This window comes from Clytia hemisphaerica, unplaced genomic scaffold (genome assembly GCF_902728285.1).
Source record: "Clytia hemisphaerica strain Z4C2 unplaced genomic scaffold, Clytia hemisphaerica genome assembly, whole genome shotgun sequence".
Classification (NCBI taxonomy): domain Eukaryota; kingdom Metazoa; phylum Cnidaria; class Hydrozoa; order Leptothecata; family Clytiidae; genus Clytia; species Clytia hemisphaerica.
The window spans coordinates 219,665-247,037 of record NW_027103949.1 but is presented as its reverse complement, the minus strand read 5'-3'; the positions used below and the strand labels follow the sequence as shown (position 1 = coordinate 247,037).

The 27,373-nt window shown below is 36.1% G+C and overlaps 3 protein-coding genes across 4 annotated transcripts in view; 2 read left to right on the top strand and 1 right to left on the bottom strand.

Moving 5' to 3' along the window:
* The first annotated feature begins 217 nt into the window (after positions 1-217).
* Positions 218-3,399, top strand: LOC136810038 (2',3'-cyclic-nucleotide 3'-phosphodiesterase-like). 2 transcript variants are annotated; one of them, XM_067066607.1, is made up of 5 exons: positions 244-597; positions 806-886; positions 997-1,192; positions 1,584-1,699; positions 2,205-3,399. In XM_067066607.1, the coding sequence occupies exons 1-5, from the start codon at positions 294-296 to the stop codon at positions 3,197-3,199; spliced, it is 1,692 nt and encodes a 563-aa protein (XP_066922708.1). In that variant the 5' UTR covers positions 244-293; the 3' UTR covers positions 3,200-3,399. The 2 variants fall into 2 exon arrangements, with proteins under 2 accessions (XP_066922709.1, XP_066922708.1); XM_067066608.1 differs by lacking the exon at positions 806-886 and having other exon boundaries at positions 218-597.
* A 69-nt stretch (positions 3,400-3,468) lies between these two features.
* LOC136810039 (uncharacterized) overlaps positions 3,469-27,373 on the top strand; it is a 33,576-nt gene continuing 9,671 nt past the window's right edge. The window contains exons 1-15 of the mRNA XM_067066609.1: positions 3,469-3,570; positions 4,035-4,158; positions 5,083-5,255; positions 5,664-5,794; positions 6,246-6,298; positions 8,719-8,813; positions 10,046-10,139; positions 10,322-10,445; positions 10,631-10,757; positions 11,154-11,249; positions 11,738-11,907; positions 17,818-17,945; positions 20,495-20,663; positions 20,963-21,045; positions 21,253-21,330. Of these exons, the coding sequence (XP_066922710.1) occupies positions 3,521-3,570; positions 4,035-4,158; positions 5,083-5,255; positions 5,664-5,794; positions 6,246-6,298; positions 8,719-8,813; positions 10,046-10,139; positions 10,322-10,445; positions 10,631-10,757; positions 11,154-11,249; positions 11,738-11,907; positions 17,818-17,945; positions 20,495-20,663; positions 20,963-21,045; positions 21,253-21,330 (1,695 nt within the window). The 5' untranslated portion in view covers positions 3,469-3,520. The remainder of the gene's footprint in view (positions 3,571-4,034; positions 4,159-5,082; positions 5,256-5,663; positions 5,795-6,245; positions 6,299-8,718; positions 8,814-10,045; positions 10,140-10,321; positions 10,446-10,630; positions 10,758-11,153; positions 11,250-11,737; positions 11,908-17,817; positions 17,946-20,494; positions 20,664-20,962; positions 21,046-21,252; positions 21,331-27,373) is intronic.
* Positions 9,111-9,809, bottom strand: LOC136810071 (uncharacterized). The gene has a single exon (XM_067066639.1). It carries the CDS (start codon positions 9,694-9,696, stop codon positions 9,142-9,144), a length of 555 nt encoding a protein of 184 aa, XP_066922740.1. The 5' UTR covers positions 9,697-9,809; the 3' UTR covers positions 9,111-9,141.

The following is a 27,373-nucleotide window of genomic DNA, read 5'->3' as shown; positions in this document are numbered from 1 at the left end:
CAATTTTCAATGAAACTGATTTTGGTACAGGTACTTTCTAAAAATTGCCGGGTTTCTTGAATTTCTTGAGTTTGTATTATTCTGCATTTTAATACTATTGTTGTCATTTTTCAATTGTCTTATTACATTAATCTTCAGGTAGGTCCATTCAGCATGTAGATTGTTTTATCTTATGACATTCAATTTTGTTTTAAAGAATAATCTCAAAGACAATAGGTTAATATTAGCATGTGTGGTTTTTATTTGTTCCCGTTTTTTTTTTTTTTAACTCAAGAAATGAGCTAGCAAAAAATATGTTTCAAGGCCAAAGGAGTAATGGAAGAGGAAGGGACCAAACAAGGGGTAGAGAGAGAAGTAGGGGAAAGGGCCGAGGTCATGTTGGTAGAGTTTCAAGCAGGCAGCAAGGTTCAGATGTTGGTAGAGGATCAAACACTAAGGAGAGTATGAAGCCAGCTGCTCAAAGAAGAAACAGTAAACCCTCTGTGAAAAGCAGACAGAAGGAAAGCCATACCAAAGAAGATCATCAACAGAATCAAAGTTGTGAGTCTAAACAATCAAACAAGTTTCGGTCAAGAAAACAAAAAGAGTCACAGCCTGGTAAGGCCTGTAAATTCGTATAATTTAACATAATAAGGACGCCTTTGTTTTTTTAATGGTCCTGTCATAATAGTTGCATTTCCAAGATATTTTTATTTTATACAATAATATAATTTCCTTGATTACATTGTATTGCCTAGAGATTGAGTAAGTTTGGAAAAAGTGTCATAATTATAAATTAAATCTCAATCTTTCAATTTTCTTTTAGAAAAGACTACTGGGTCAATTGCTATGAAAAAAGATTATCATAAATCTGGATCAGTTGCTGGCCAGTCTTCAGGAAAAGCAGGTTATTTATGTTTAAAATCAAATCCAAAAAAAGAGATTCTGACTTGTCATATATTTCCTTAAAATGAGAAATTGTTTTTGTAAATGCCTTCAAAATTTTCTTCTTTCTAGATTGCATTTTGTCTAACAGTTTTGGATGTGAAAACATCAATTGGTCAAGCAAAGAACTGATCAAATTCTGTGAAAAGAATTTTGTTATGTTTATCATGCGTGGAGTTCCTGGTTCAGGAAAAAGTACATTGGCTCAAAAAGTGAAATCATTTTATGGTGGAAGAGATGCTATCATTTGCTCAGCCGATGATTATAGGTAAGACACCGTAAGGTTGTATGGGATCAGGTGACTTCAATGCCTACTTTAATCTGCAATTATAGCATTTTTATTTTCCCATTGAGCATTTGAGTTAATTTAGAATGAAAGTAGAGAATTTATAAAACTCAGTATCAAACTACAAAACTAAAAATTTGTAAGATGTGGGAAAATATTTTTGAAAATAAAATTGAAATTAAATAATTTAGTCTTAGAACACGATTGCCGTTGAAAAAAGAAATGTTTTATACCAAAGTCAAGGTTATATCCAGTCTTTTGGAAACGTTTTAGGCGCTGTTCACTGTTTCTTGTTGATGTGTCACTGCACAATGTTGAACTTATTTTTATATTAAGGAGTTGAGAATATAGGTTTCGCACTTTCCTTTTACAGGTACAATAGAAAAGGCGAATACATATTTAGTGTGGATCAACTTTACAAAACACATTTACAATGCCAAAACAAAGCTGAAACCTACTGTAGCAAACAGATTCATGTGATCATTATAGGTAAGTTATTAATAGTGGCTGCAAAGTTTGGTACTATATATTGACGATGTGACTTGTTGATATACTTGATCTTTTCAGTTACCGATATTTTGAAAAGCAATAGCAAGTGTAAGTAACTGAAAATTAGTTGTCTTTGCTTTTTCACTTGTTACTCTTTATTAATTTATGATTATATACCTTATTGGAACTAATTTTCGCGGGAACTAATTTTTGCGGTCAAAAAAAAATATCCGGAAAATTGCATTTCGCGGGTTTTAATTTTCGTGGTTTTTTCCATTCTGGAATTTTCGCGGGTTTTAGTTTTCGCGGTTTTGCCCTTTTTTGGACAAATTTCTTTCATTTTCCTAGGGATTTTTCAAATTTTTCGATAAAATTGGAAAAAATTGTTATTCGCGGGAATTAATTTTCGCGGTTTTCAGCTCTCAAAATTTTTCGCTAAAATTAAAACCCGCGAAAATTAGTTCCAATAAGGTATCAAAATGCGTCTCTCATTCTTCTTTTTCAGATAACACAAACATACATTCAAAGGACTGCAATCCCTATTTAACCATGGCAAAGAAATACAATTATTTTGTTATTTTCTTAAAAATGAAAGCTCAAGGTGTTGATCATCATGTTCAGTATAACACACATCAAGTTCCACGTGACACTATTGCCAAAATGATACTAAGTTATGGATCTAATCCGTTACCCTACTATTTCAACTGGGCTGTTCCTAATTCTGAGGGAGTGCGCCTGAGAAATGTTACACAAAGACTAATTCAGAGTTGTATGAAAGCAGATAGCCATTTTAGTAACTTTTTAACAAATGAAATGAAAACTTCATCACAGAATCTTTTCAAGACATTTCATTTACAAAATGCCTCAAGTCATCATTACCATGCTACAGTTGCTTATACCAACCAGTATAATGTACCAACTAAAATCAGTGATAAATATACAAAGTCTGCTACAGTGAAAAATGCTCTTGGTAGCGTCACCTTCCTTCAAATAGCTGGTGTATACATCACACCAAAGTGTATAGCCGCTAGGTTGCTATTGACTGAAGAACAGAAGAAACTATGGGGTAGAAATGATTCTTTAAACCGTGGTGAAATCAACCCTATCGCTTTTGAATCAAATAAAGTTATGGAGGGCTCTTTAGAGAAAATGCTTTGTGACTTACATCTTAATAACAAACACATGAATGAGGATACAGTAACTTTTCAAGTACCTCCTGGATGTACAGAACCTAGTCATAGTCTTGGTTGCACAGCTCACATTACTTTAGGGACGAGGGGTAACAACAAACCTGTGATTGCAAAAGATACCTTATACCAGATTGTTCATTTAGAAGCATACACTCTACCAAAAAGTGAAACATTAACCTCAGGGAATCTTGCAATTCGTTGCTATGGGGATGATAAATGGGTTATCTATTTTCGACATCCGTTTATAGCGCAAGCATTGTTTTGTGGACACTATGATTTGATGAAAAATACAGGGTGTCCCAAAAAGTAGTTTTTTTTAGGTTTTATCCATTCTTTTTTACTTTTTTTGTACAGAAAGTATGGTTTTAATATTTATATTTGGAATTATTTTTGTAGATAGCTGAAATTGAACATTATTTGGTTTTATCTTTTAACTAACTTTTTTATTCATTTGTTTGTTAGTAAAGCCCTTAACATTTTAATATTAATAAAAACACTAAAGCATCCAAATCGAGATAAATTAGTCTTCTTGTATTGATAAATAGCAAGTACAAAGGGAAATTTTTGTTTTTTTAAGATAAAAAATGTGAAAAATAAATCAAGTAGAATATATAACACACAATTGCACAAAATGGCAACGCCTGGATATTTTGAAAAGAAAAGTGATGTAGCTGAATTGAGGTAAGAACATTTTATCTTTTTTAAACATATGATTATCCTCATACTGCGGTCAAATTGTATCACTATTTTAAGATACCATAGATGGATATCTATTTTCTAGTCTGTTTAACTCTATATATGACTATACATATCTATCCGTAGACACGAGTTTCGTCCTTCCCAGGACTCATCAGTGCGGTTTAGGGTGCTCAGAAAACTAAGTGTTGAGGTTCGCATAATCGCTTGTGGTGAACGAAGAAGCAGAGTATGCTCCTCAACAGAGTCTATAGAGTGCTCAAAGAACCGAAGTTCTGAGCGCAATACATCTATCCGCAGACACGTGTTTCGTCCTTCCCAGGACTCGTATGACTGTAATATGACTATATATCAATTTACAAATTATCTTCTGGGAAATTCATTGGTCTCTAGTTGGGCTTAATTGGCCAAAAAATAGCAGGTTGTGATAGCAATTTTTTATGTTTCAGAACTCGACTTCAAAATGCTATGGCAAAGAAAGATGAAAAGGCGTGTCGATCGGCTATCAAGAAGATTATACAGTACATGACACTCGGAATTGATGTCTCAGAACTTTTCCCGCACGTCATCATGGTAAGAAAAAAGTTTGTTCCATTGTACACACTTGACATCAAAAAATGTCTTTTCTATAATTGTTTTTCTTTAATAACAGAACCCATTTTCTTTAAATTTATTGGTACAGGATTTGTTTATTTGTCAGTCAGTGTCGGTGTCTATCATCGAGTTTGTTAACGCAAGACAAGAATGGCTTTTTATGGTTAGGAACTGCTTTACCTTTCTGAAAGTTGTGTTTTGTGCCCATTTTGGGGGGCACTCATATGATCTGGCCTACGTCATGTGCCGCGCTCATGCAAGGGTCGAATTTTAAAACAAATTCAAAATAATTGTTAAAAAGAAAGGTTTTTACTTCTCGTTTGTTTCTATTGTCTGATAATTACAGCTGACAAGAATAATTTTCTCAGTTTTTCTTTGAAACAGAAAATTTTCCAAGCTTCTTCTTTCACGCAGATTTACAGCTGAGAAATATAGTGCACTGAAGGGTTGGGTAAATCAAGAGAAAATGCACTGAAAGGGTACCTTTTCAGCCATATTGAACTGCACTGTACGTAAGGGTACGATTTTGAAAAGCAGATTTTGCGCGGCACATACCGTCATTTCGAAATATTAGATCTGAAGATGCTCTACCATAGAGTAGGGAGAAAATTTATCAATAAATAAATAAATACATTTTTGTTGTTTCTTGCCTGTGACCCATCCAAATACTCAAGTTTTAAATATTGTGTGTTTATTGATGAAACTTTGAACAAAGGTTCATCTTATGTTGGAAAACATTTGGTAGAAAACCCGTTTCTATATCTTTATGCGATTTGAAGATATAAACCAAAAAATATATGTTGCGTTTTTTTCGGCCCACCCGGTATATAATGTTCCAGAATTTTTAATATGTAATTTTCTATCTTGGACCAGGTTTTATGATTCGTCTCCTTTGTTCTTTAGACGTCAGTAACGAATGATATTGTCCAAAAGAAGTTGGTGTACCTCTACATCTGTTCGTGCGCTGAATCAAATGCTGAGCTTGCATTGCTGACAGTCAATACTTTGGTCAAAGATACTACGGATCATAATCCCATGGTCAGGGGGTTAGCTCTCCGATCTATGTTAAACATGAGGTTTGAACCAAGTTTCAATGTAAAAATTTCTCTGCTGCTCCTTCTCCTCTTTTGGGTTTTGGAAAGAAAAAAAAAAGAGAGTAATTATGGGCTATTCCAGAAAGAAATCACTAACCACTGTGTTAAAAAGGTCTTTTAGAGTGAAATTTCCTTGGATTTTCATCAACTTCCCAGAGACTTACCCTTTAATTTTTGGTTATTTCGATGCACTGGATTATTCCGGTTTTATGTTTTTTTCTGTCATAGCCTGATTTAAAAATTTACTGTCACTTTTGTCTTTTAACTAAACTTGTCAATTATCTTTTCTATGCCCTTTAAAGTATCAAAGAAAGTGAAAATGATGGTGCACAAAAACATCATCAATGATTCTGAAACAAGCCTTTTTTTATTTATTCTTTTCGTGATCAGGTTGCCGATGATCATAGATTATGTTAAAGAACCACTGCTGTCAGCTCTAGAAGATCGAAGCTCTTACGTCAGAAGAAATGCTGTGATTGGTTGTATCAAGTTCAATAAACTTGCTCCTAATCAATTTGAAGGTTACTATTACTATTTCCTAAAATATGAAATAGCAATTTAGAAAATGTAGATAGAGTCGATATTTTACGTGGATAGCCCAGTAATCAGCCCAGGACTTTCAAGTAGTCTTTCGATTGTTTTTACGGGGTCCACAGCAATCTGGCTAGGCAATCTAAGAATTGAACTGAACATAGGAAGAAGTTGGGATTCGAACCGCGTGAATCCCTGGCGTGAGGCGCTGACGACTTGACCGCTCGGCCACAGCTCCTCAAGTATTGATTTCTTATGGCAAGTAAGATTTGTCTGGATTTGCAGAATCTTAGCAGTTATAGGTTTAGTTCTGGTGATTTTTGAAAGTCATTAGAAAAAAAGAGAGATCTCTTCTTAAATGTTTGTTTTGTTGACTGCCTATCTTACCGTTTACTGAGATAATTCTTATAGTATTTCAACCCTCTTCTCTTCTCATATTAGAAATGGGATTGGACGCAAAGTTGATGAACAAGCTAAATGACAACCATTCTCAGGTGAGAATTGCTATGGTCACTTCATCTTTAAGTTTGGAGGACACCATTGTATTCGTATTTAATAGGACCAGGTCTTCTTTAAAATTGTGAATAATCAAAAGTTATGCCATCCAACATAGTGGCAAACGAACTGGAATTCTCTTTATAATTACTGAATTTCATGCTAGCTCGGAAATGTCTTCTATTTCATTATCTACTATTTTGAAAAATATCATTACAATCAAAGACTTTTAGAGGGATGATTAGATTATTTTTGAGTCTGCTAAATGACGTGCCCTACGTGCCCACGTGCCCTCATTTTTTTGACGTGCCTTCGTGCCCTACGTGCCTTACGTGCCCTCGTGCTCGCGTGACTTACGTGCCCAACGTGCCTACGTGCTTGCGTGTCTTGACGTGCTCGCGTACTTACGTGCCTACGTGCCCTTCAAAATTTTACGTGCCCGACGTGCCTACGTGCTTACGTGCTTGCGTGCCCAAAGTTTTGACGTGTCCTCGAATTTTGACGTGCCCTCGAATTTTGACGTGCCCTCAGGTTTTGACGTGCCCTCAAATTTTGACGTGCCCTCAAGTTTTGACGTGCCCTCGAATTTCGACGTGCCCTCGAATTTTGACGTGCCCTACCTTATTGATTCATTATCAGAAGACATTTCGTCCCTCTCCTATGAATTCTTCTGTGAAGTTAAACTGTTCCTCGTTTTACACGCAAAAATCGCAAAATATCGACACAAAAGAGTAAAAATCAAAAATCACCGTATTTACTCATCATCATATTGAGTACACCACACGCTTCACAGCTTTTAATAAGGTTGTCCTTGAGTATATTCGCGAAAGCCATTGTTTTCGAGTGTCCTTTATTTACACATAAGAGTATCATTGATTTACTATTTTCTGCAGACACAGACAATTTGTATAAGAAAAAACTTTTCTTTTTATTCAGCGGATTTAAGATTTTCAGCCACACCGAATTTATGATATTTTACTTAAAATGTTCTCCTTAAAGTTGCGACAACATACGATCTTGCCAAAATGGAAACACCATTTTTTAATACAAATTTCCAAAAAAAATGGCATCGAATTAAAAATGTTTTTATATAGGGAAACAAAAAACTATGACTAACTACTGTCTTTGTGCAAGATTTCAAGTTGTATTTCGATGTGATGCTTAAGATTTGAAGGGATTTCTAATGCCATACCTCTATTAAAATCTTAAAAAATTCCTTCCTATTTCAGAAAGTTCTTATAATCAACACTATATCCTCTAACTTGAAATAAAAAGAGAGCCAGCTGATAAAAAGTAAATAGCACGTGTCTCACATATTTTCTCTTTTTTTCAACCAATCAGAAAAGTTCTTTAATGACATTACTGTTGTTAATTTTGACAATACGTCAAAATTTGAGGGCACGTCGAAATTTGAGGGCACGCCGAAATTTTAGGGCACGTCGAAATTCGAAGGCACGTCAAAATTCGAGGGCACGTCGAAATTCGAGGGCACGTCAAAATTCGAGGGCACGTCAAAATTTGAGGGCACGTCAAAACTTGAGGGCACGTCAAAATTTGAGGGCACGTCAAAATTCGAGGGCACGTCAAAACTTTGGGCACGTAAGCACGTAGGCACGTCGGGCACGTAAAATTTTGGAGAGCACGTCAAGTCACGCGAGCACGTAGGCACGCGAGCACGCGAGCACAAGGGCACGTAAGGCACGTAGGGCACGAAGGCACGTCAAAAAAATGAGGGCACGTGGGCACGTAGGGCACGTCATTTAGCAGACTCATTATTTTTGTATTACACTTTTTTGTATTACAATTTTTTTGCTCAGAGTTTTATGCACTATTTTTCATTTTATTTGAATACAATTCTAAAAATTCTTCAGCTTTCTAGCCGGTCCTAATTCGGGGACCCTCTTTTCAGAAATTCCTAAAATCCTTACGCTGCATCCCACGAAAGATGCTACAGATCCTAAGGATTGTCTCTACTATTATATTTTGATTCGATTAGAGGACGACGAAAACGGATGAGCTATAATTTTTACAGGGACTCAAGGTCCCGAGTACCGGGATGTGAGCGATGACATTTTCAACTTAACTTCTGTTTACACGTCTAAAAGTCGTATATCTCGAGTTAGGTCAGAAATCTAGAGAAATATTCGAATTTCATTTCAGAGAATGTTTTCTTTGTCATTCTACGCCATAGTCCTCGATCTTTGGCGCTTCCAAATCATTTCAGGCATATTCTAGAAAAGAAAAGTCTAGAAAAGCGCACGTATATGAACTCGCTAATGACGACAAAAAGAGGTCATTGCAGAGTTAGTTCGTCAAACGGTGGAATCTATAAACTTTTGGAAATTAATTTCTTTTTTCACAAAACGGAATTTTCTCAAAAAAAATCTCCAAAATTTATAAACATTTATCTCATTTCTAGGTCACAATGAATGCATTTTTAGCTCTAGATGAAGTTCTGCGAGAGACTGGAGGTCTATCATTAACAAAAGACATTGTCCGAAAAATGTTAAGCCGGTATGAATTTTTCGTGATTCTGTTTTTATTTTGTCCAAAAAGCTACAATATTTATTTGAAAGATTATGTTGATGTTAACCGAAAAGTTTGTTTGTAGTAAATGTTCGAAATCAAGAAACCGAAAAGTAATCGAAAATCGAAATCGGAATTCGCAATCGAAAAGTTTGTTTAGTTTTTTTTGAAATTAAGAAATCAAAAAGTAATCGAAAATCGAAAATCGTAATCGAAAAGTCTGTTTAGTTTTTTTCGAAATAAAGGAAATCAAATTTTTTTCGAGACACAAACTTGGAAACAAAATTATTATGTTCTGTTCATTTATTTCATTAATTTAAAAGCAATGTTTAAGGTTTCGTCTTGCTTTGGCAGCAGCCCTTCTTGTTGATCTTGATCGTCTAGATGGTGAAGCCTTTCGTTTTGGTGAAGATTTGCGCTTTGGCGAAGATCTGCGCTTTGGCGAAACAGATCGTCGAGCGGGACTTCTTCTTCGTTTCGGTGAAGCTGAACGGCGTGGGCTGGTTCTGCGTCTTGGTGAAGCGGAACGGCGTGGGCTTGCCTTTCTTTTTGGGCTAGCTCTTCGTCTTGGTGAAGCAGATCGTCTTGGACTAGCCTTGCGTCTTGGCGAAACGGATCGGCGAGATGGACTTCTTCTTCGCTTTGGTGATACTGAGCGTCGAGGGCTAACTTTGCGTCTTGGCGAAACGGATCGTCGAGCTGGGCTAGTTCTTCGTTTAGGTGACACAGATCGTCTGGATGGACTTCTTCTTCGTTTTGGTGAGGCTGCTCTTCGAGGACTTGCTTTACGTTTTGGTGAAGCAGCACGTCTTGATGGGCTCGCTTTTCTTTTTGGTGAAGCGGCACGTTTTGGTCTTCTTGTCATAACCATGTTGTTGATTGTTAATGAGTGAATTAAGTAAAAATTTGGTGTTGATGTGATGTGGTTGTGTTGTAGCAAAGACGTGACCTTCCTCTCCGAGAGATGCCTGTGAAATGAACGTTTTGACCGTTTTGACGTTAAATAAACTTTTAACACTGTAACGTCTTCTGAACCGTAAAACGTTCGATTGACGTCAATTTTGACGTTGGAGCTGCTTCTTTTTTTTAACGTCAAACACGTAATTTTGCCATTTCCATGTGACTTTCAGGTTATGCAATTTTAGAACGTTCCTTGTTTCTGAAGGGATATTCAATGCATGAATTAGATCTTTTATACTTTTGTTTTCTTCTTTTCGCAGGCTACCAGATTTTAACGAATGGAGCCAGTGTATGCTATTGAACCGTTTGGTACGCTATCAACCACAAGACGAAGACGAAATTATCGAGTATTTGGTATGTATCGGGTTCGAATCTTGGCCGCAAATCGAAATTTGAATAACCCCTTTTTCATCTTTCTTAAAGTAACGCCCTAATTCGTATATTTATTATGCTTGTCTAATGAGTTTTCCATGAACGGAGTGTTTTTAAAGAAGGTTTCGTATCTATATTCGCTATTTCTTTTTGCTTTACTTTAGAACTTTCTAGATGATCGTTTGACTCACTCTAACAAAGGGGTTGTGCTGGCCGCCTTAAACCTTTTCTTGCGCTATACGAAAAACGTAGACTATTTGGCGCAAGGTTTCTACGAAAGGATACGGAGTAAGTAGTTTTACGGGATATTAATCATTTTGAAATTTCCAAATCATTTTTGATTGTAGAAAGGTTTACTGCGTCCATGTCCGATTTGCGTGCATAGCCCATGATTCGCCAGTTTTAAAATTGCATAAAATACAACGTCTGATTTCATTGAAAAACTATATATTCTTCCTTCTCCCTTTTTCAAGGTCCAATTCTATCAATTTTGAATTCATCCATACCAGAAGTAGTTTATGTCACACTGAAGAATATATCTATCCTCATCAAAACTAGAGCTCGATTGTTTCACGAAGATTTCAAAATATTCTTCTTAAGGTAATTCGCCGGTTAGATATTTCTGTAAAAAGTAAATAGCATAAGACGACAAGAGTTAAGACGACACTCGGGATCAAGGCGTCTAAATTAATATTTTCTGCAGTGTTTACCCAACTTGCAAATTGCGCACAAGATTTATAATTCTTTTATATTTCTTGAAATTGATAACTTAAAATGCCCAACACTTTCTTGGTACATACGGAAGGTGACGCCTTCAACTTATCTCAAAGTAAGTACGCAAAGGACTTATCTCCCTTTATGCGCCTATCAACAAAAGCATTTCTGCGGGAACCTTTTTACTAAGAATTATTGGCAATAAATATAATATTTTAAACAAAGAAAAGTTAAAGCAGATCGGTAATAATTCATTTGATCGATCCTCTTTCTTTTTCCCAGGACGAATGATCTCAGTTATGTATGCCATCAGAAGTTGGAAATTTTAACCGATATCGTCACAGAAGGAAACTTACAGAATATCATTGAAGAGCTTAGGTATGCTTAGACTGTACCCACCACCCAAACGCTAATGGGTATTTTTTGTACTTCGATAATTCTTGCCACAGTATTTTTAACTTTAATTTAAGTGTGTATTTTCCGCGAAAGGAGTTAATTGCAAGCTAAGGTTTACTTTTTTTACGTTGGATAACCAGCAGAGCGGGGAGGGGTACTTAGGCTAAATTGGGTACGGGGACGTGCTGCTGTTCCTTTTTTAGGCTTTGGTACTTCCACGTCGACCGTCATGCCAGTAGAGTTCTAACCTTCTAGTCTTATTTTAGAATGTTGAACAGCTCGATTTGGAAATGAGCATGCCATTAGCGAAAAAGTAGACCTCAATGTGAATGAAGAATTGAGTTGCTTAATCCCCCCCCACATTTACCTAAGTACACTCGGGGTCAATCTGTTACGTGTACATCACAACCTCCTGGTTCGGGGAATGCATTACTAGTCGGCCACACTTCCTGTGCATGTTTCGTTTTTAGGCAATACGTTCGCCATGACGATTACACCGTATCTTGTCAAGCCATCCAAAGCATTGGTGCTATCGGTTTGAATCATCCGTTCGCTTCGGAGCCGGTCACGTACATTTTGCTTGATCTTCTCAAATCTGAAAACGATGTGATCATAGATAATGCTTTGCAAAGTCTAAAAGGTAAAGTTGATTTTCGAAAGCCACGATTTCCTGAACTGATTTATTAATGTTTGGATTTTTTTAAGTGATCTTTGCACTTGCCAAACGTAGCTTTCTTCTTTTTTGACACTGTTCCTTTCGAAAGCCACGATTGCCTAAACTGGTATAATATGTTTGGATTCTTAAAGTCATCGTTACACTTGTAAAACAACTTCAAGGTTTTTTTTTTGGTCCGGTTCCTCTTTACTTTCGCGGGCAGAAACTTTCGCGGGCAGAAAATTTCCCCTTTTTTTTTGCGATTTTGATCCTTTTTCGCGAAAGTTTCTGCCAGGTAAGGAATTAAACCTGAAAAACGCGAAAGTTTTTTTTTCGCGAAAAATAAACTTTCCTACTCAGTTTTGCATTGTTTGCTAAATGTTTGCGTGCTTTATGAGTTTTTGTTACCAAAAAAGGTAAATCTTATATGAATTCGCGAAAGTTTAGACTAGCAAGCGTCTGTCTTTTCTTGGACACAGGAACGCGGGAATAGTGCTTATAATAAAGAGTTCTTATTAAAAATAGAAATTGCCGCGGGAGAGTGGATTGGAAAGACAGACTAGTTCCAAGTGGTGCAATACGGGATTTTGCTTCAATCTAATCTCAGGCAACGTTCCCTCGAAAAAGAGGGAAGATAAAATGAATGGACACGGCTTATTTTTTCTTCTATTCTCATCGCAATATTTAAGTTTCTCGGAGTTATGGATGAGAAAAAAATTATAAACACAAAAACAGAAAAACGTGGCGAGGACTTCTCCAACTTTTTTGCTAAACTGAGAAGAGAATTTTTTTAATGCTTTTAAATGTTTATAAACACAGAGTTAAACTGTCTTGGCATTATCTATCTGAGATACTTTATTCATACATTGTTTCTGGCTTGGTTGGGACGTTGATTTATTCACAAAAAGAAACAAACTCATATATGGATTATACTTTCACTTTTTCATGTGATTGTTGTGATTGAAAGATTTTTTGATTATGTATGGTTATAAACATTCATGACATGTTTTAACACTGGGATCTTTTAAATTTTGTTGGCTTGATACGCTGGTAAATCTCTAGTACAAGTGCAATATTTACGACATTATGACACAGCTGAGATTCCATGACTATATGCAGGATACTTTTTGCAGGGAATGTTCAATATGTTAATATGCTCACATTCATTGGGTAACAGATCACTGCTTTTTTCTATGGGTATATACAAGTTAAACCTGATAACCTTATCCCAGAGAATGTAACTCCAAAATGGCTACAGAAATCCTCAAAAATTATAATGGAAAGTATGGTATTTATATAACATTTTTGGTGGTGGCAATACTGTGCAATATGTTGTGGAAATGATGAAAAGTGAAGTGGTAATTTGGAATTTAAAAATTGACTGGTTTTTATGCGGAAACAATATTCTGACAAGCTGACCACTGAGACACATCTTGGTTCTATTTGTGAATGAAAATAACAACATTTTACATTGAGATGACTGGTTTCCTGGGCTTTCGGATGCCCGTCGTTTAGCTGGAATTCACTACCTTTGACTCTAAATGTTAGATGTACGAGGATGTTTTGGGTTTTCACTACTGGCAGACTTCCAGGGGGAGCACTTAGGCAAAATTAAGTACGGGGACATGCCGCTGATCAGGGTCCCTTTTTCAGACTCTAGAGATATCTGATAGGGTCCCAAAATTTACCGTGCGATTGGGTAACTTGCATCAGTGGAGGCTAACATGCATAGCCCTCAAATGAAAGACCTGACTGGTCATTAAAATACAACTACGCAGCTCCGCTCGCAGCTCTACTCTACCATTTTTGTTTTGATTTAACTTTGTATTTTGATGACCAGTCAGGTGTTTCATTTGAGGGCTATGCATGTTAGCCTCCACTGATGCAAGTTACCAAATCTCACGGTACTAATTTTCAAGATGTAGACAATTTTTAGGGTGGAAATTTAAAAATATTTGAATTTTTTGTCTACTTTTAAGTCACTTTTGTCAATTTACAGGGTTAAAGTGGGAAAATATTTTGATTTTTTCGATCAAATCATTTTTCGTTCTGAATGGGTCCCAAATTTACCTAACATTCACATCTCACAGGGTCGACTTTTCAAACTCCAGCGTAGCACGTCCCTGTCAGTCACCAAGGTCAGTGCCCCCCGGCAGACTTCTACCTTGTCATTTTGTGTTGTCCCCTGGTGTTGTTGAACAAGTTCAGACTGAAATTTATACGTCAAAGTTTTTCAAACTTACAGTTTGAAAGTTTATGAAAATTTTGATTGGATTTTTGCCAATTAAAAAAAAAATCTACTTGGATTTAGAAGTAATTTTATGTAGATACTATATATATCATTTTTATAGCAAAATTGAAGGTCAATATGAACAAATACATATAAAATGAGTCTGCTAAATGACGTGCCCTACGTGCCCACGTGCCCTAATTTATTTGACGTGCCTTCGTGTCCTACGTGCCTTACGTGCCTTCGTGCTCGCGTGCCTTACGTGCCCAACGTGCCTACGTGCTCGCGTGCCCTCCGAAATTTTACGTGCCCGACGTGCCTACGTGCTTACGTGCTTGCGTGCCCAAAGTTTTGACGTGCCCTCAAGTTTTGACGTGCCCTCAAATTTTGACGTGCCCTCGAATTTTGACGTGCCCTCAAGTTTTGACGTGCCCTCGAATTTCGACGTGCTCTCAAATTTTGACGTGCCCTCAAATTTCGACGTGCCCTCGAATTTTGACGTGCCCTCGAATTTTGACGTGCCCTCGAATTTCGACGTGCCCTAAAATTTCGGCTTGCCCTCAAATTTCGACGTGCCCTCAAATTTTAACGTATTGTCAAAATTAACAACAGTATTTTCACTATGATAAATTATACACTACACTAGGTTGGGGTTTTAAAGTTGGAAGAAAAAAATATGAAGAAGATGTTTTGATGTCTGCTTATAAAAGAATTAGCAAGAAACACTGAAGGAGATGGTTAAGCATTACTTCGAATCAACCAAAGCTAAATAAAGAACTTTTCTGATTGGTTGAAAAAAAGAGAAAATATGTGAGACGCATGCTATTTACTTTTTATCAACTGGCTCTCGTTTTATTTCAAGTTAGGGGATATAGTGTTAATTATAAGAACTTTCTGAAATAGGAAGGAATTTTTTAACATTTTAAGGTATGGCATTAGAAATCCCTTCAAATCTTAAGCATCACATTGAAATACAACTTGAAATTTTGCACAAAGACAGTCTCATAGTTTTTTGTTTCCCTATATAAAAACTTTTTTAATTCGATGCCAAATTTTTTGGAAATTTGTATTAAAAAATGGTGTATGTTGTCTCCACTTTAAGGAGAACATTTTAAGTAAAACATCATAAAGTCAGTGACGCTGATAATCTTAAATCCGCTGACCAAAAAGAAAAGTTTGTGTTTCTTTAAACACCACATTTTCTTAGAGCGCGGTCACACCAAAATATAAGTTTAGCTAATGCTAAAAAGGAATCACCATTTTTGCTTATTTTAAGCGGCGCGTCGGAAAACTTCAATCAGCATTTCTAATAAGTCTAAAAATTTGTGTGGATGAAAATTCATTCATTCGAAATAAAATCTTTCCATTAAATTGTTTTTCTCTTGTGTGTGAATGTAAATGGCGTGTGCAAAAAAAGATGTGCACATCTTTTCAAAATTTTCAATATTTGAAAAGTAAACACAAATCGCCATTTTCAATAGACCTATTTATTTAAACATAAAGGAATCCTTCTTAAACTACGATAAGACTTGCTATCGAGCAAGTCTTATTTTTCGCTTATTAAAACAGGTGATTCCTCGAATTTAGGATTTTTTCTTCCATTTTTTCGAGTGGTCACATTAAAAAATAGATAAAAATATTTGTTGTTATGACAACAGCTATATAAGCGGAGGTAAATCATTTGGTGTGACCGCGCTCTTATACAAATTGTCTGTGTCTGCACTTTTAATTAAAAAGAAAATAGTAAATCAACGATATTCTTATGAGCGCGGTCACACCAAATGATTTACCTCCGCTTATATAGCTGTTGTCATAACAACAAATATTTTAATCTATTTTTTAATGTGACCACTCGAAAAAATGGAAGAAAAAATCCTAAATTCGAGGAATCACCTGTTTTAATAAGCGAAAAATAAGACTTGCTCGATAGCAAGTCTTATCGTAGTTTAAGAAGAATTCCTTTATGTTTAAATAAATAGGTCTATTGAAAATGGCGATTTGTGTTTACTTTTCAAATGTTGAAAATTTTGAAAAGATGTGCACATCTTTTTTGCACACGCCATTTCCATTCACACACAAGAGAAAAACAATTAAATTGAAAGATTTTATTTCGAGTGAATGAATTTTTATCCACACAAATTTTTAGACTTATTAGAAATGCTGATTGAAGTTTTCCGACGCGCCGCTTAAAATAAGCAAAAATGGTGATTCCTTTTTAGCATTAGCTAAACTTATATTTTGGTGTGACCGCGCTCTATTGTGTAAAATCTTATTAAAAGCTGTGAAGCGTGTGGTGTACTCAATATGATGATAAGTAAATACGGTGATTTTTGATTTTTACTCTTTTGTGTCGACTTTTTGCGATTTTTGTGTGCAAAACGAGGAACAGTTTAACTTCACAGAAGAATTCATAGGAGAGGGACGAAATGTCTTCTGATAATGAATCATCAAAGTAGGGCACGTCAAAATTCGAGGGCACGTCGAAATTTTAGGGCACGCCGAAATTTTAGGGCACGTCGAAATTCGAAAGCACGTCAAAATTCGAGGGCACGTCAAAATTCGAGGGCACGTCAAAATTTGAGGGCACGTCAAAATTTGAGAGCACGTCGAAATTCGAGGGCACGTCAAAACTTGAGGGCACGTCAAAATTCGAGGGCACGTCAAAATTTGAGGGCACGTCAAAACTTGAGGGCACGTCAAAACTTTGGGCACGCAAGCACGTAAGCACGTAGGCACGTCGGGCACGTAAAATTTCGGAGGGCACGCGAGCACGTAGGCACGTTGGGCACGTAAGGCACGCGAGCACGAAGGCACGTAAGGCACGTAGGGCACGAGGGCACGTCAAAAAAATGAGGGCACGTGGGCACGTAGGGCACGTCATTTAGCAGACTCATTTTTGATGTCGTTTTTCTGAAAAAATGTTTATCTTTTTCTTTTGAAAAAGATTTTTCCCCTTATATGAATATTTTTGTTTTGAGGTACCTATAGCTGGTAGGTACAGTCCAGTTCACATTCTTTTCATTCAGACAAAAATATCATACTTTTTGTGAATAACTCCTTGTCTTGTTGTTGGTATCTTGTTAGTGCATTTATGCATGATAATTATGGGAGAAAGAACTTTCAATTTTTTCAAAGAAAAAGCTCCTAAATTGACTGATATTCCATTGTACTCACCTTCTTTTATAATATTAAAATCAAAAAATAATCAGGATGTGAAAAAAAAAATAATAATAAAGCATAAAAAGTACCGAGTTTTGTTTACTTTTTTATTCTAATCTGTGAGAGTGAGTGCGCTGTTTTTAGTGAGCACTCCGCCGCGGTATAAAAAGCACTCCACCGTTTATTTAGTAAATAGCGCCATTTGGAACTAGTCGTTGTATTCAGTGAACATATATAGAAATAGATCCCATTGCAAGTTTAATCTGCAGCGAAATACAACGACGTGGTTTACTAGTCTAGCGAAAGTTCTATCTGTGAAATTTCGGCTAAAACCATAATTCGCAAAACTTAAATTCGCTAAATTTCGCGACTTTTTGACTTCGCGAAACTTTCTGCCCGCGAAACTTTCTGCCCTTAAATTAGTTAACTTTGGGATACTCCAACGGGAATTTCAGGTTTTTCGTCCGCGAGGATCTAAAGCAATCAACAATTCTGAACCCTTCTAGAGTTGATGATGAAGTATGCATCTTTGTCAAGTGTGGTTTTACCGGAAGTCAACGAAGCTTGGGAATCGATACAACATTATTCTATCGGAAAAGCAGCTCTGGTATGGATCTATGGAGAATATGGAGAGGTAAAGAACATCTTTTGATATAAGATATGTAGAAATGCTTGCGACTGCTATCAGAGGCGACCTGAAGGCTCCCGTCCCAATCATGAGAGTCTTGTGGGTTCAGCGTTGGTGAACAATCTTACGCGCCTTAGACGAAAAGATAGATGTACTCTGCTAGGTCAAATTGATCATACCTTTGAATGCTCTATGTCGAAACTTAAAATCCTGACCTCGAATTTTAAGGGACCAAACTTTTCGTTCAGGGTAAAAAAAGAATCCTCCAAAAATGCATTCTAAAGTCTATTCACGATAAGTGTGCACTCTTTTTTCATTTACCTATAACTTTTGAAGGAATTCTTCAATCTTTATAAATTTGGTATCATTGGAAAGATATTAGTGAGTGGATCAATTTGAAATAAAAAAATCTTTAAACAAATTCTAAAAATGAAGATGAAAATGAAGAAGAAAAAAATGAAGATCTTGTAGAAAGGTGCTATAGCTATCATTTTCACTGAAGTGAATCCTTGATTATCGAACATCATCACTGTGAAAAAATTTCTCAAAAATAATCATTCAGTCAAAAGATATCAAGCAAAGTTATAAGCTGATTGACGTCTAAAAACGCTGTTTTCTGCTGTTTTCTGCTGTTTTTTGGGGTCAATCACTTATTAACTTTGTATCATATAACTTTATATTGAATAAATATTTTAGTGAAATTTCTTCACAGTGATGATCTCCTAAGATCAAAGAATCTCTCCAGTGAAAATGAAAGTTATAGCACTTCTCTACAAGATCTTCATTTTTTTCTTCTTCATTTTTATCTTCGTTTTTAGGATTTTTTTAAAGACTTTTTTATTTCAAATTGTTCCACTTACTAATATCTTTCCAATGATACCAAACTTATAAAGATTGAAGAATTCCTTCAAAAGTTATAGGTAAAAGAAAAAAGAGTGCACACTTATCGTGAACAGACTTTAGGGGCCAATATTTTTATCAGCATAGAGACATGCAATCGAATCTCGCTTATTCGAACTCGAAAGCGGGAAATATAAATAGTTTGAACTACAGAGAGATCAGGGGGGGGGTCAAGCAGTTGATCCAAAACACTATGCCTGTTTTGACCGTGGTGGTCCATTTTCAAATTTCTATAAATACAGTTAATCCAAGAGTGGATTAACTGCCAAAGGGGTGGTCTCTGAAAAAATTCTGGAAAAAAATTGGACTTTAACTGCTTTATATGTCATTCTGTAAAATTCATTTATTATGATTCGTGCTAGTTTTGCCTCTTCTTCTGTCTTTAAAACGTCAAACTGCATCAAAGTCTTGCTTCTACATCGTTGGGACACTTAAAGGCTGGGTAGGACTGGGCCTGAACCACAAGATCTAACTGACTTTGAATTGTTATAGAGCTAAATCGCGCTACATGATAGTACAGAACTAGTTTGAAACTGTATGGTATCTGTATCCCATCTATAACCTCTATCAATACCTAGACCTCTATTTGATTCTAAAAAAGAGATATTTGAATCTTTTCTGAGGCATACAATAACGTTTGTTATAATTTTGTTTCTTACTGCCTTTTATCATTTTGAATAATATAATTACCTGTTCATACTAGATTTATTTTCTCTAGATTTTATATTTTCATAGTTATTCATACTGATTCATAGAAATATTACTTTCTTGATTATTTCAAAAAGAAATCCATCGAAAATTACTTAGAAAGTCGACCAACATCAATTAAAATAACTTAATGAATGTCAGAATGCTCTGGTAGAATGTTTTAGGGGGTGGTATACAAAGATTGTGATTGAAAAACTGTTAATCCATGGTAGATTAAGTGTCAGGATGGGTGGGTGGTCCTAAAAATCATCCAAAATCATAGTTACTACGGATGATGTTTTGGATCAACTGCTTGACCCCCCCCCCCTGGAGAGATTCGAATTATAGAAAGAATTTTAGGAGAGTTTATTCTTAACTGGGACTGAGACTTTGTTTTCGAGTTATAGAAAGATTCGAATAATGGAAGCTCGAATTAGCGAGGGTCAACAACAGATTTCTATACCGCCCGAAGGGCTAGATGTCGTGCTTAAAGCTTTTCCAAGCAAAAAAAGTGAATATTGCAAAAATATATTGTTGCTATTGTTTTCGAAAATCCGCAAAGCTTCTGATTGGCCAAGCGCTGGAATTCTATAGTAATGTCACATGACCTTGGTACGATTTCCTACCGAAATACCTTTCAGCCAAAGCACGCAATCTAGCGAGATGAATAAAGCCAGATCGAATGACGATTTTAAATGGAGGGTACGAGGAAGCCCTCGTGAAAAATTATATTTTAAAAAGATTTTTTGTACAAGAACGGTTTAGAGGCCCTTGTGCCTCAACTGTAATCACCTTACAAATTGTAAAGTAGCGTTGACTTTTATTAGCCTTTGTTGCTACCTGTTCGTAATAAACTATTACACATACATACATACATAGCCCTTTGGGCTTTATAGATCTGTGGAGTCAAATGTATTCAAGTGTTTGAGAACAAATATAAATTTCACTTTTTCCTTGTTTATTTCCAGGACATTCCATCGAGTCCTTACAAATTAGAGGAACTCGTCGATAACATACAAGACATCGATTCAATATCGGTCAAGCTCAACCTTTTGACTGGCATGTTGAAGCTGTTCTTTAAAAGACCACCTGAATGTCAAAAAACGTTGGGCAAGCTATTCAAGTACTTTTGTGGAGGTAAGAAAAGGGTGAATTTAAATTCTCAATCAAACGTTAAACTTCCAGACTTAGCGATACGCGGCTTTTGTACAGGCCAGCCGGGAACAGAGCAAACATACCCGCGTAGAATTATCAGCTTTGTTTCTAAAACAAATTTTTCTTCAGTTTTTTCGGCGCAAGTCTTCCTTGGTTTTGGCGTAGCCTTTTGAGAAGTACCGTGGCGTTAAACGAAGGCTACAGCTACAGAAAAACTGCCCACTGTCAGCAACTAGTTACTTCGATATTTAATCTTATTTCCGTGTTGTCTGTGTTTCCAGGTGACGAGGACAGCGAGACAAACATGGATATTCGAGACCGAGCATTGTTTTACTACAGACTTCTTCAGAATGATATACAAAAGGTTGGTAGAAGTTGATTCAAATTTCATTCTTCATAAAGTTAAGTACGTGCAAAATGTTTGAAAGAATTTTGATCTGGAGAACATATTCTTGAATCTCTGGAGAACATATTCTTGTGTCTAGAACCAATGATATTTTATCTCACGAATTGGTGATTTTTGCGAAGAACCGCGGAAAACGAAAATAAGATAATTCTTTCTTTTTTACAGGCAAAAGAAATAGTGTTTTCTAAAGAGGATATTGAGCAAGCTAGGATGTCAAATTTCATTGGAACACTCTCTGATGATGTAAGTTTAACATAATATGCTTTTGGAAAAATTTAAATAACAAACTTGTTATTGTTCCATACGGGAAAATTGGAACTCTCGAAATCTGTGAATAGTAAACATAAGAATGTATGTTACCAAAAATTAAATTTAAATTTTAAATCTTTCCTGAAAACTATATAGGTCTTGACTTCGTTTGATAGAAATGTGTACGTTAGAAATTGAAAAATAAGGGCGTTTTTCAAAACATACTCGCTATGGGTGTGCAACCTAAGTCGTCTATCTTTGGCCCGACGGAAGGCAATTTCGCCAGACAGATGGGTCGATATTCTAAGTGCCCTATATTTCCATGGATCAGTAGTTATAGTCCCTTAACACTCACGGGATGTAGTAGACTATGCTATAGTCTAAGACGAGTTTCATCTAAGAGGAACAAACGTGAAGACGGGATTTTTTTACGGGAGTAGCTGTTGTTTTAGACTATATCAATTCGGTAGAAAAGCGGAAAGTTTGGATTTTGGTTAGCGGTGTGATCGGCCGGCCCGGTTCGAACAAATGTAAACAAACAGTCGGGTCTGGCCGGTTATTGCCGCCACCAATTCTTGCTGCTAATACAGATGGACCCGACTGGAAAATGATTCCAAAACATAGCGACAGAAAGTTAATCTGTAGGTGTGGAAATTATTTGTGCAATTTAGCATTTTTTGAGTCTAGCCTATTAGTTAGTACTTTATTTTGTAACTTCTTTGCAACAAGGTGTTTTATGTAAATGGTTTGTTTTGAATTTATTTTTAACAAGCAGAACTCAGATTCAAACAAGTATATATCATATTTTTTTCAAGAAAGCTATAAAAGAGAGAAGAAGAGGTAAAGCATTTTTCTCTTTTATTTTTATTTTGAAAGACTCATCTTTTCGTAATACAAACTTGCATCTACCAGGTTTATCTACAGTGTATGTGGTATATGTTTTGTCTAATTGCTCTAGGAAAATTTTATGAAGAGTTATATTTTTCAAATCACAAACAGCTTTTTGGCCCAGCAGCGCAGCGTAGTGGGCCTTTCATCTGCACAGTGCCCGTACGTTTGTTAGTTACGCAAAGCAATTAGGCGGTGTTCCGCGAGAGTACATATATTTTCCAGGCTAAACTCAGCGCTATAATGTAAAGGGATCGACAGGGATCGTCATAGTCAATGTTGTCTGTCGGCTAGCATACAATTATCTATCCTTTAGCAAAGCCGAGCAAAGCCATATGTTGATATATGGCTGAAGACCGTATCTTGTTATTGTCTGTATTTCGTATAGTCTACCACCTACATAGACTATCTTCAACTCAACGTGGAGTGTCCAACGTGGGCTCTTTTTCTCTCAAACAGTCAAAGACTGAGAAGTAGGTAAAGAGGATAAATCAAGATTTTGCTGTCACTGACTGCTGCTGCCATTTATAAAGGTAAATCTCTATTGTGTGCTCCAGTAGTATCATAAGAATATTGGCCTTTTGCAACAAGACACTCTGGGAAATACAAAAAATCTGCAAGGTTAATTCTCAAATTAAGGGCTAGTTGAAAACAGCTATTCTATCTATTATTTCCGTTTGCCAATAATAGGGTCGGTCGGTTGATACTCGAAACCAGATTGAGCCAGATCGAACGCAAGCGAACGATTAAAATTAGATTGTTGAACGCAATCGAATCTCAATCGAATATTAGGCCGATGGAATTTAATGTTATGTTTACCGTAAGCCGCCCGCATGTCAAAAGAACTGCCGCGCCAAGTTGCCATTATTTTGTTATTTTGGCGCTTCATCAAGATTTTGAAAGATCAAAACAAACGGTCCGGCAAATATCCGTTTAAAAACGAACCCGTACGACCCTACCATCATCTACCCCAGTATGGATTTCATGTAACTAACGCCGAAGTTCTTCGGCGTACAACTGAAACGTTTTTGGCGTATTGGCGTAAGGGTACTTACAAAGATTGTTTGATTTTCAGTTGGCGTAAAGTAATAATTCCAGCTCGGCGTGAATGACTCAATAATCCATCGATTTTTAGCTTCCGTTTGGCTAAATTTGCTTTCGCTCGCGTCAATTTATTAATTATGTTGGCGCATGCGCCTCTTTTCCCATCTTGCACCCTTATTGAAAAATTGAATGTTTGTACAAAAGAAATTTTGCTTGGCGTGAGGCTTGCTGCACGGAAAAATATCTTCGGCGCGAGATTTCGTGGAATCCATACTGGCATCTACCAAAAGTGCGCTTCTTTGATTTTTATAATTATGGAGATAATTTTTTTGCTCGCAACTTATTGAGAATTATCTCCCTAAAATAATGAATAATGAATAATGAAAACTTGGCTGCATCGAATTCTGAAGATCGTCATTACGATAAACATATCATTAAATTCCATCAGCCTTGTTCGATTGAGATTCGATTGGGTTTGATTGCATTCGATTCAATGACTCGAACAAAAATCTCAATCAAACGAATCAAATATTACCTAGAATTCGGTCGTTGGATTGAGATTCGATTGCGTTCGACAATCGAATTTCAATAGACCTTTTCGCCTTTGCGTCCGCCATATTGAATTGTATGCAAAAATACAGGAACGAAAATGCCGTGGTTGGATTTAGTTGGAATGTATGCAAAACATATGCAAGTTTACACAAAGATTAAAAAGACAACAAAGCATCTTATAAATAAATATTATAATCATTAGAACAATAAAAGATGGAATTTCTTAATCCAAAAGGAAATATTTACAGAACAACAAAAGCCTTTTAGGAATTTGTTCTTAAAGACATTGCATATTCTGTTTTCATGCCATTAAGAAATTCCACGAAGACGGAGTACACACATCAAACTTTCAAAACACGGAAACTGAAAGCAGTAATTATGACGTCACACTTTATCAATGTTTTGATTTGATCATTTGGCGGCTCTATTCCCAGGAGAATAATTTGCCGTCAGCCGAATAAGGATTGTTTTTTAGCTTCGCGGGTGATTTTTCAGTTTGAGATTCTGTCTAATGTTATGGTCTTTTGAAGTGCTTGTTCTAAGAGATGAGTGAATATAATTGTTTTTAGTTTTCAAGAGAAGCAAATTTAATCTTTCTTCTACAAGATTACACTTTAATATAATGCCAATTATGCATGTAAGTTTTTATTTAATACTTTCTTTTTGCATATGTTTTGCATACTTTCTAAGGGAATTTCACCACGGCAATTCGGCAACCATAATTTTTGCATACAATTCAATATGGCGGACGCAAAGGCGAAAAGGTCTATTCCGTTTGATTGAGATCGTCTGGTCGAAATGGAGAAAAAATTTTTACTTGAGGTAGCAAAAACTTGAAATTCACCAATTTCAGTTCTAACCAAAATTGATTCTTGCCGTCAATCATTAAAAAAAGGTAATAGAAAGGGAAGATTTGCCTGGCCATCCGCCAAAATAAGTTCTTGTCAAAATTTAAAATATATTCATTCACCAAAATTCGTTCTCACAAAGATAAAAATTTTTGCTGACTTTAGTTGTTTGCCAAATTAAGTTTTTGCCAAAAAATGTTCCCTTAAAGGTATTACTCCAGGCCATGCCTAATGATTGTACTTTTTGTTAATAAGAATCATATTTGTTTTTCTTTTTGAACAGTTTTGGACAATCATCCATATACATCAAGACTGTTATCGTACATCATATCCAGACTGATTGGTTCCCACTGATTGATTGATACCCAAATCTTAAGGTGCGTTTGAATTTGATTTTCTTCAGGATTTATCATTGAAAGGCTTAAGAACCTAATGACCTAAGTGAAAATCAAGTTGTGTATTACCATTTACTGCAAAATCTTTGTGAGGTAGGGGGAAGTGTGGTAAAGAGAAGCCCATTGTTGGTTATAGTCTAGAGAAGGATTTCTTTTTTTGATTCGTAATTTTTTGTCCTTTTTGTTTGAAACTTTTAAAGGGATACTCTTAGGTGCCAAATAAACGGGGGGGGGGGTTCGAATAAACGGGGGGGTTGGAAAAAATTTTCAAATCAAATAAACGGGGAGGACCTAATTACCGGGGGGTTGGAAAATGGAGTTTTAAAAACCCTAAAAAGGGTCAAAATAGACTAAATTTAGGCTTTTTAGAGTAAAACAAGAAACTTTCCTTTTGGGAGCTGGGAATTTTTTCAAAAATTAATAAACGGGGGGGTCCTAATAACGTCCAGGGGGGTTGGAAAAAAATCAAAAAATTAACAAGCGGGGGGGCCCGTTTATTTGGCACCTAAGAGTAACCAGATAAAATATGAAAATTGGCTAAAAGATTCTTTCCACGGTCCTTAGTAAGCCCTCCAAATATTTTTGAGAAATAACATTCCAGATTCAAGATATGACAATTAGAAATCTCAGTTTTTCGTACCTCACACGTACCTCACGTTGAAATTCTATTGTTTTCCAGTAGAAATTAAAAATTAAAAACCTAAATATTTCGACTTTGAAAAACAATTAGCCTGTAAAATTTGGAGGTTTTGCTAAGGACTATGGAAGGAATCTTTGGGCTGAATTTTATTTTTCATCTGGTTATCTCTTTAAGGTAGCTGCCCTGGAAATGAGATTTTCACTTGTATTTGTAAAACATCATGATCAGATTTCATCTCGGGTTCTTTATGTTGTGCGAAAAAATTGTGACCTACAAATGCTTGCACGCCTCAATTTTCAACAAAAAGCAAGTGTCTTCCTAACGGGTGGACATAATTATGAAAGTCTTCCAAAACTTGGAACAAGCTTACGCTGCACTTGAGCTTTACGATTTATGAACATGGTAGTATACTCCAGTTGAAAGCGACTGTTTGCGTAATTTCGTTTTTGTTTTTATTTTTCAGGGTTCATCATTCAGTGTATAGCTACTCTGGTCAATCTGGATTTACATTAGATAGCTTGGTTATACAAAGCTAACTTGGATTTACACAGTTAACTCAGATTTAAAGGATTCCCCTCGATTCCCCTCGATTCACTTGGCTCACCAGAATACACTTGGAATACTTTGTTTTACTCAGTTTATTTGTTTTTACACGGCTCAATTGATACTACTCGGCTCACTTGATATTACTCGGCTCACTTGATATTACTCGGCTCACTTGATATTACTCGGCTCACTTGATATTACTCGGCTCACTTGATATTACTCGGCTCACTTGATATTACTCGGCTCACTTGATATTACTCGGCTCACTTGATATTACTCGGCTCACTTGATATTACTCGGCTAACTTGATAATACTCGGCTCACTTGATACTACTCAGCTCACTTGATACTACTCAGCTAACTTGATATTATTCGGCTAACTTGATATTACTCGGCTAACTTGATATTACTCAGCTAACTTGACACTACTCAGCTAACTTGATATTACTCGACTAACTTGATAGCACTCGGCTCACTTGATTCAATTAACTTGTGTTTCATTTGGGTAACTCAGATTCCAGAGGCTAACCCGGAATTTTTTTTTTGACATTTCATTGTTTACCACTTACTTGCTCAGCTTTTTTAACTTATTAAAAAACAATAGGCTATTAAAATAAATATACATTATATTTGAAACTGACGTATTTATCATTTTTTTACATTCTCCTTTTCAAAACATGATATCAATCGAAGCATCCCATAGTTCAATCGGCAACTTTAACGGGACAAGGCAATATGATCTCCGCTCAATTTATCGTCATTTAGTAGTCAACTCTTCTATTTCAAGCAAAACTTCAAAACTTTCTTTGTCTGTGGTCATGGTAGAACTCTCCATATCAGACAACTTGTGAAATAGTGACGGGAGATTTTTTACTATCTTTACAAAGTGACAATCAATTTTGCAAACGAAGGGTACAATTTTTCCTTCAAAAAAAGGTGGGGGGGGGTGGGGTGAAATAGTGAAGGGAGATTTTTTTAGTACCATTAAAAAGTGACAATGTCTAGATATATTACATGTTAAAAACTGATATTGATATTTACATATTCAGGAACTCTTGCTCGTCCAGTTGTTTGATCATCGATCCCTACAATGTGAAAAAAAAAAACAGTAGACTCCCGGTTAT

Bases quoted from the DNA above. Each gene is read 5' to 3' on its own strand.
- LOC136810071 (XM_067066639.1), bottom strand. From the start codon at position 9,696: ATGGTTATGACAAGAAGACCAAAACGTGCCGCTTCACCAAAAAGAAAA.
- LOC136810038 (XM_067066607.1), top strand. From the start codon at position 294: ATGTTTCAAGGCCAAAGGAGTAATGGAAGAGGAAGGGACCAAACAAGG. The intron at 598-805 runs GTAAGGCCTGTA...ATTTTCTTTTAG, and splicing joins ACAAAAAGAGTCACAGCCTG to AAAAGACTACTGGGTCAATT. The intron at 1,193-1,583 runs GTAAGACACCGT...TTCCTTTTACAG, and splicing joins TGCTCAGCCGATGATTATAG to GTACAATAGAAAAGGCGAAT.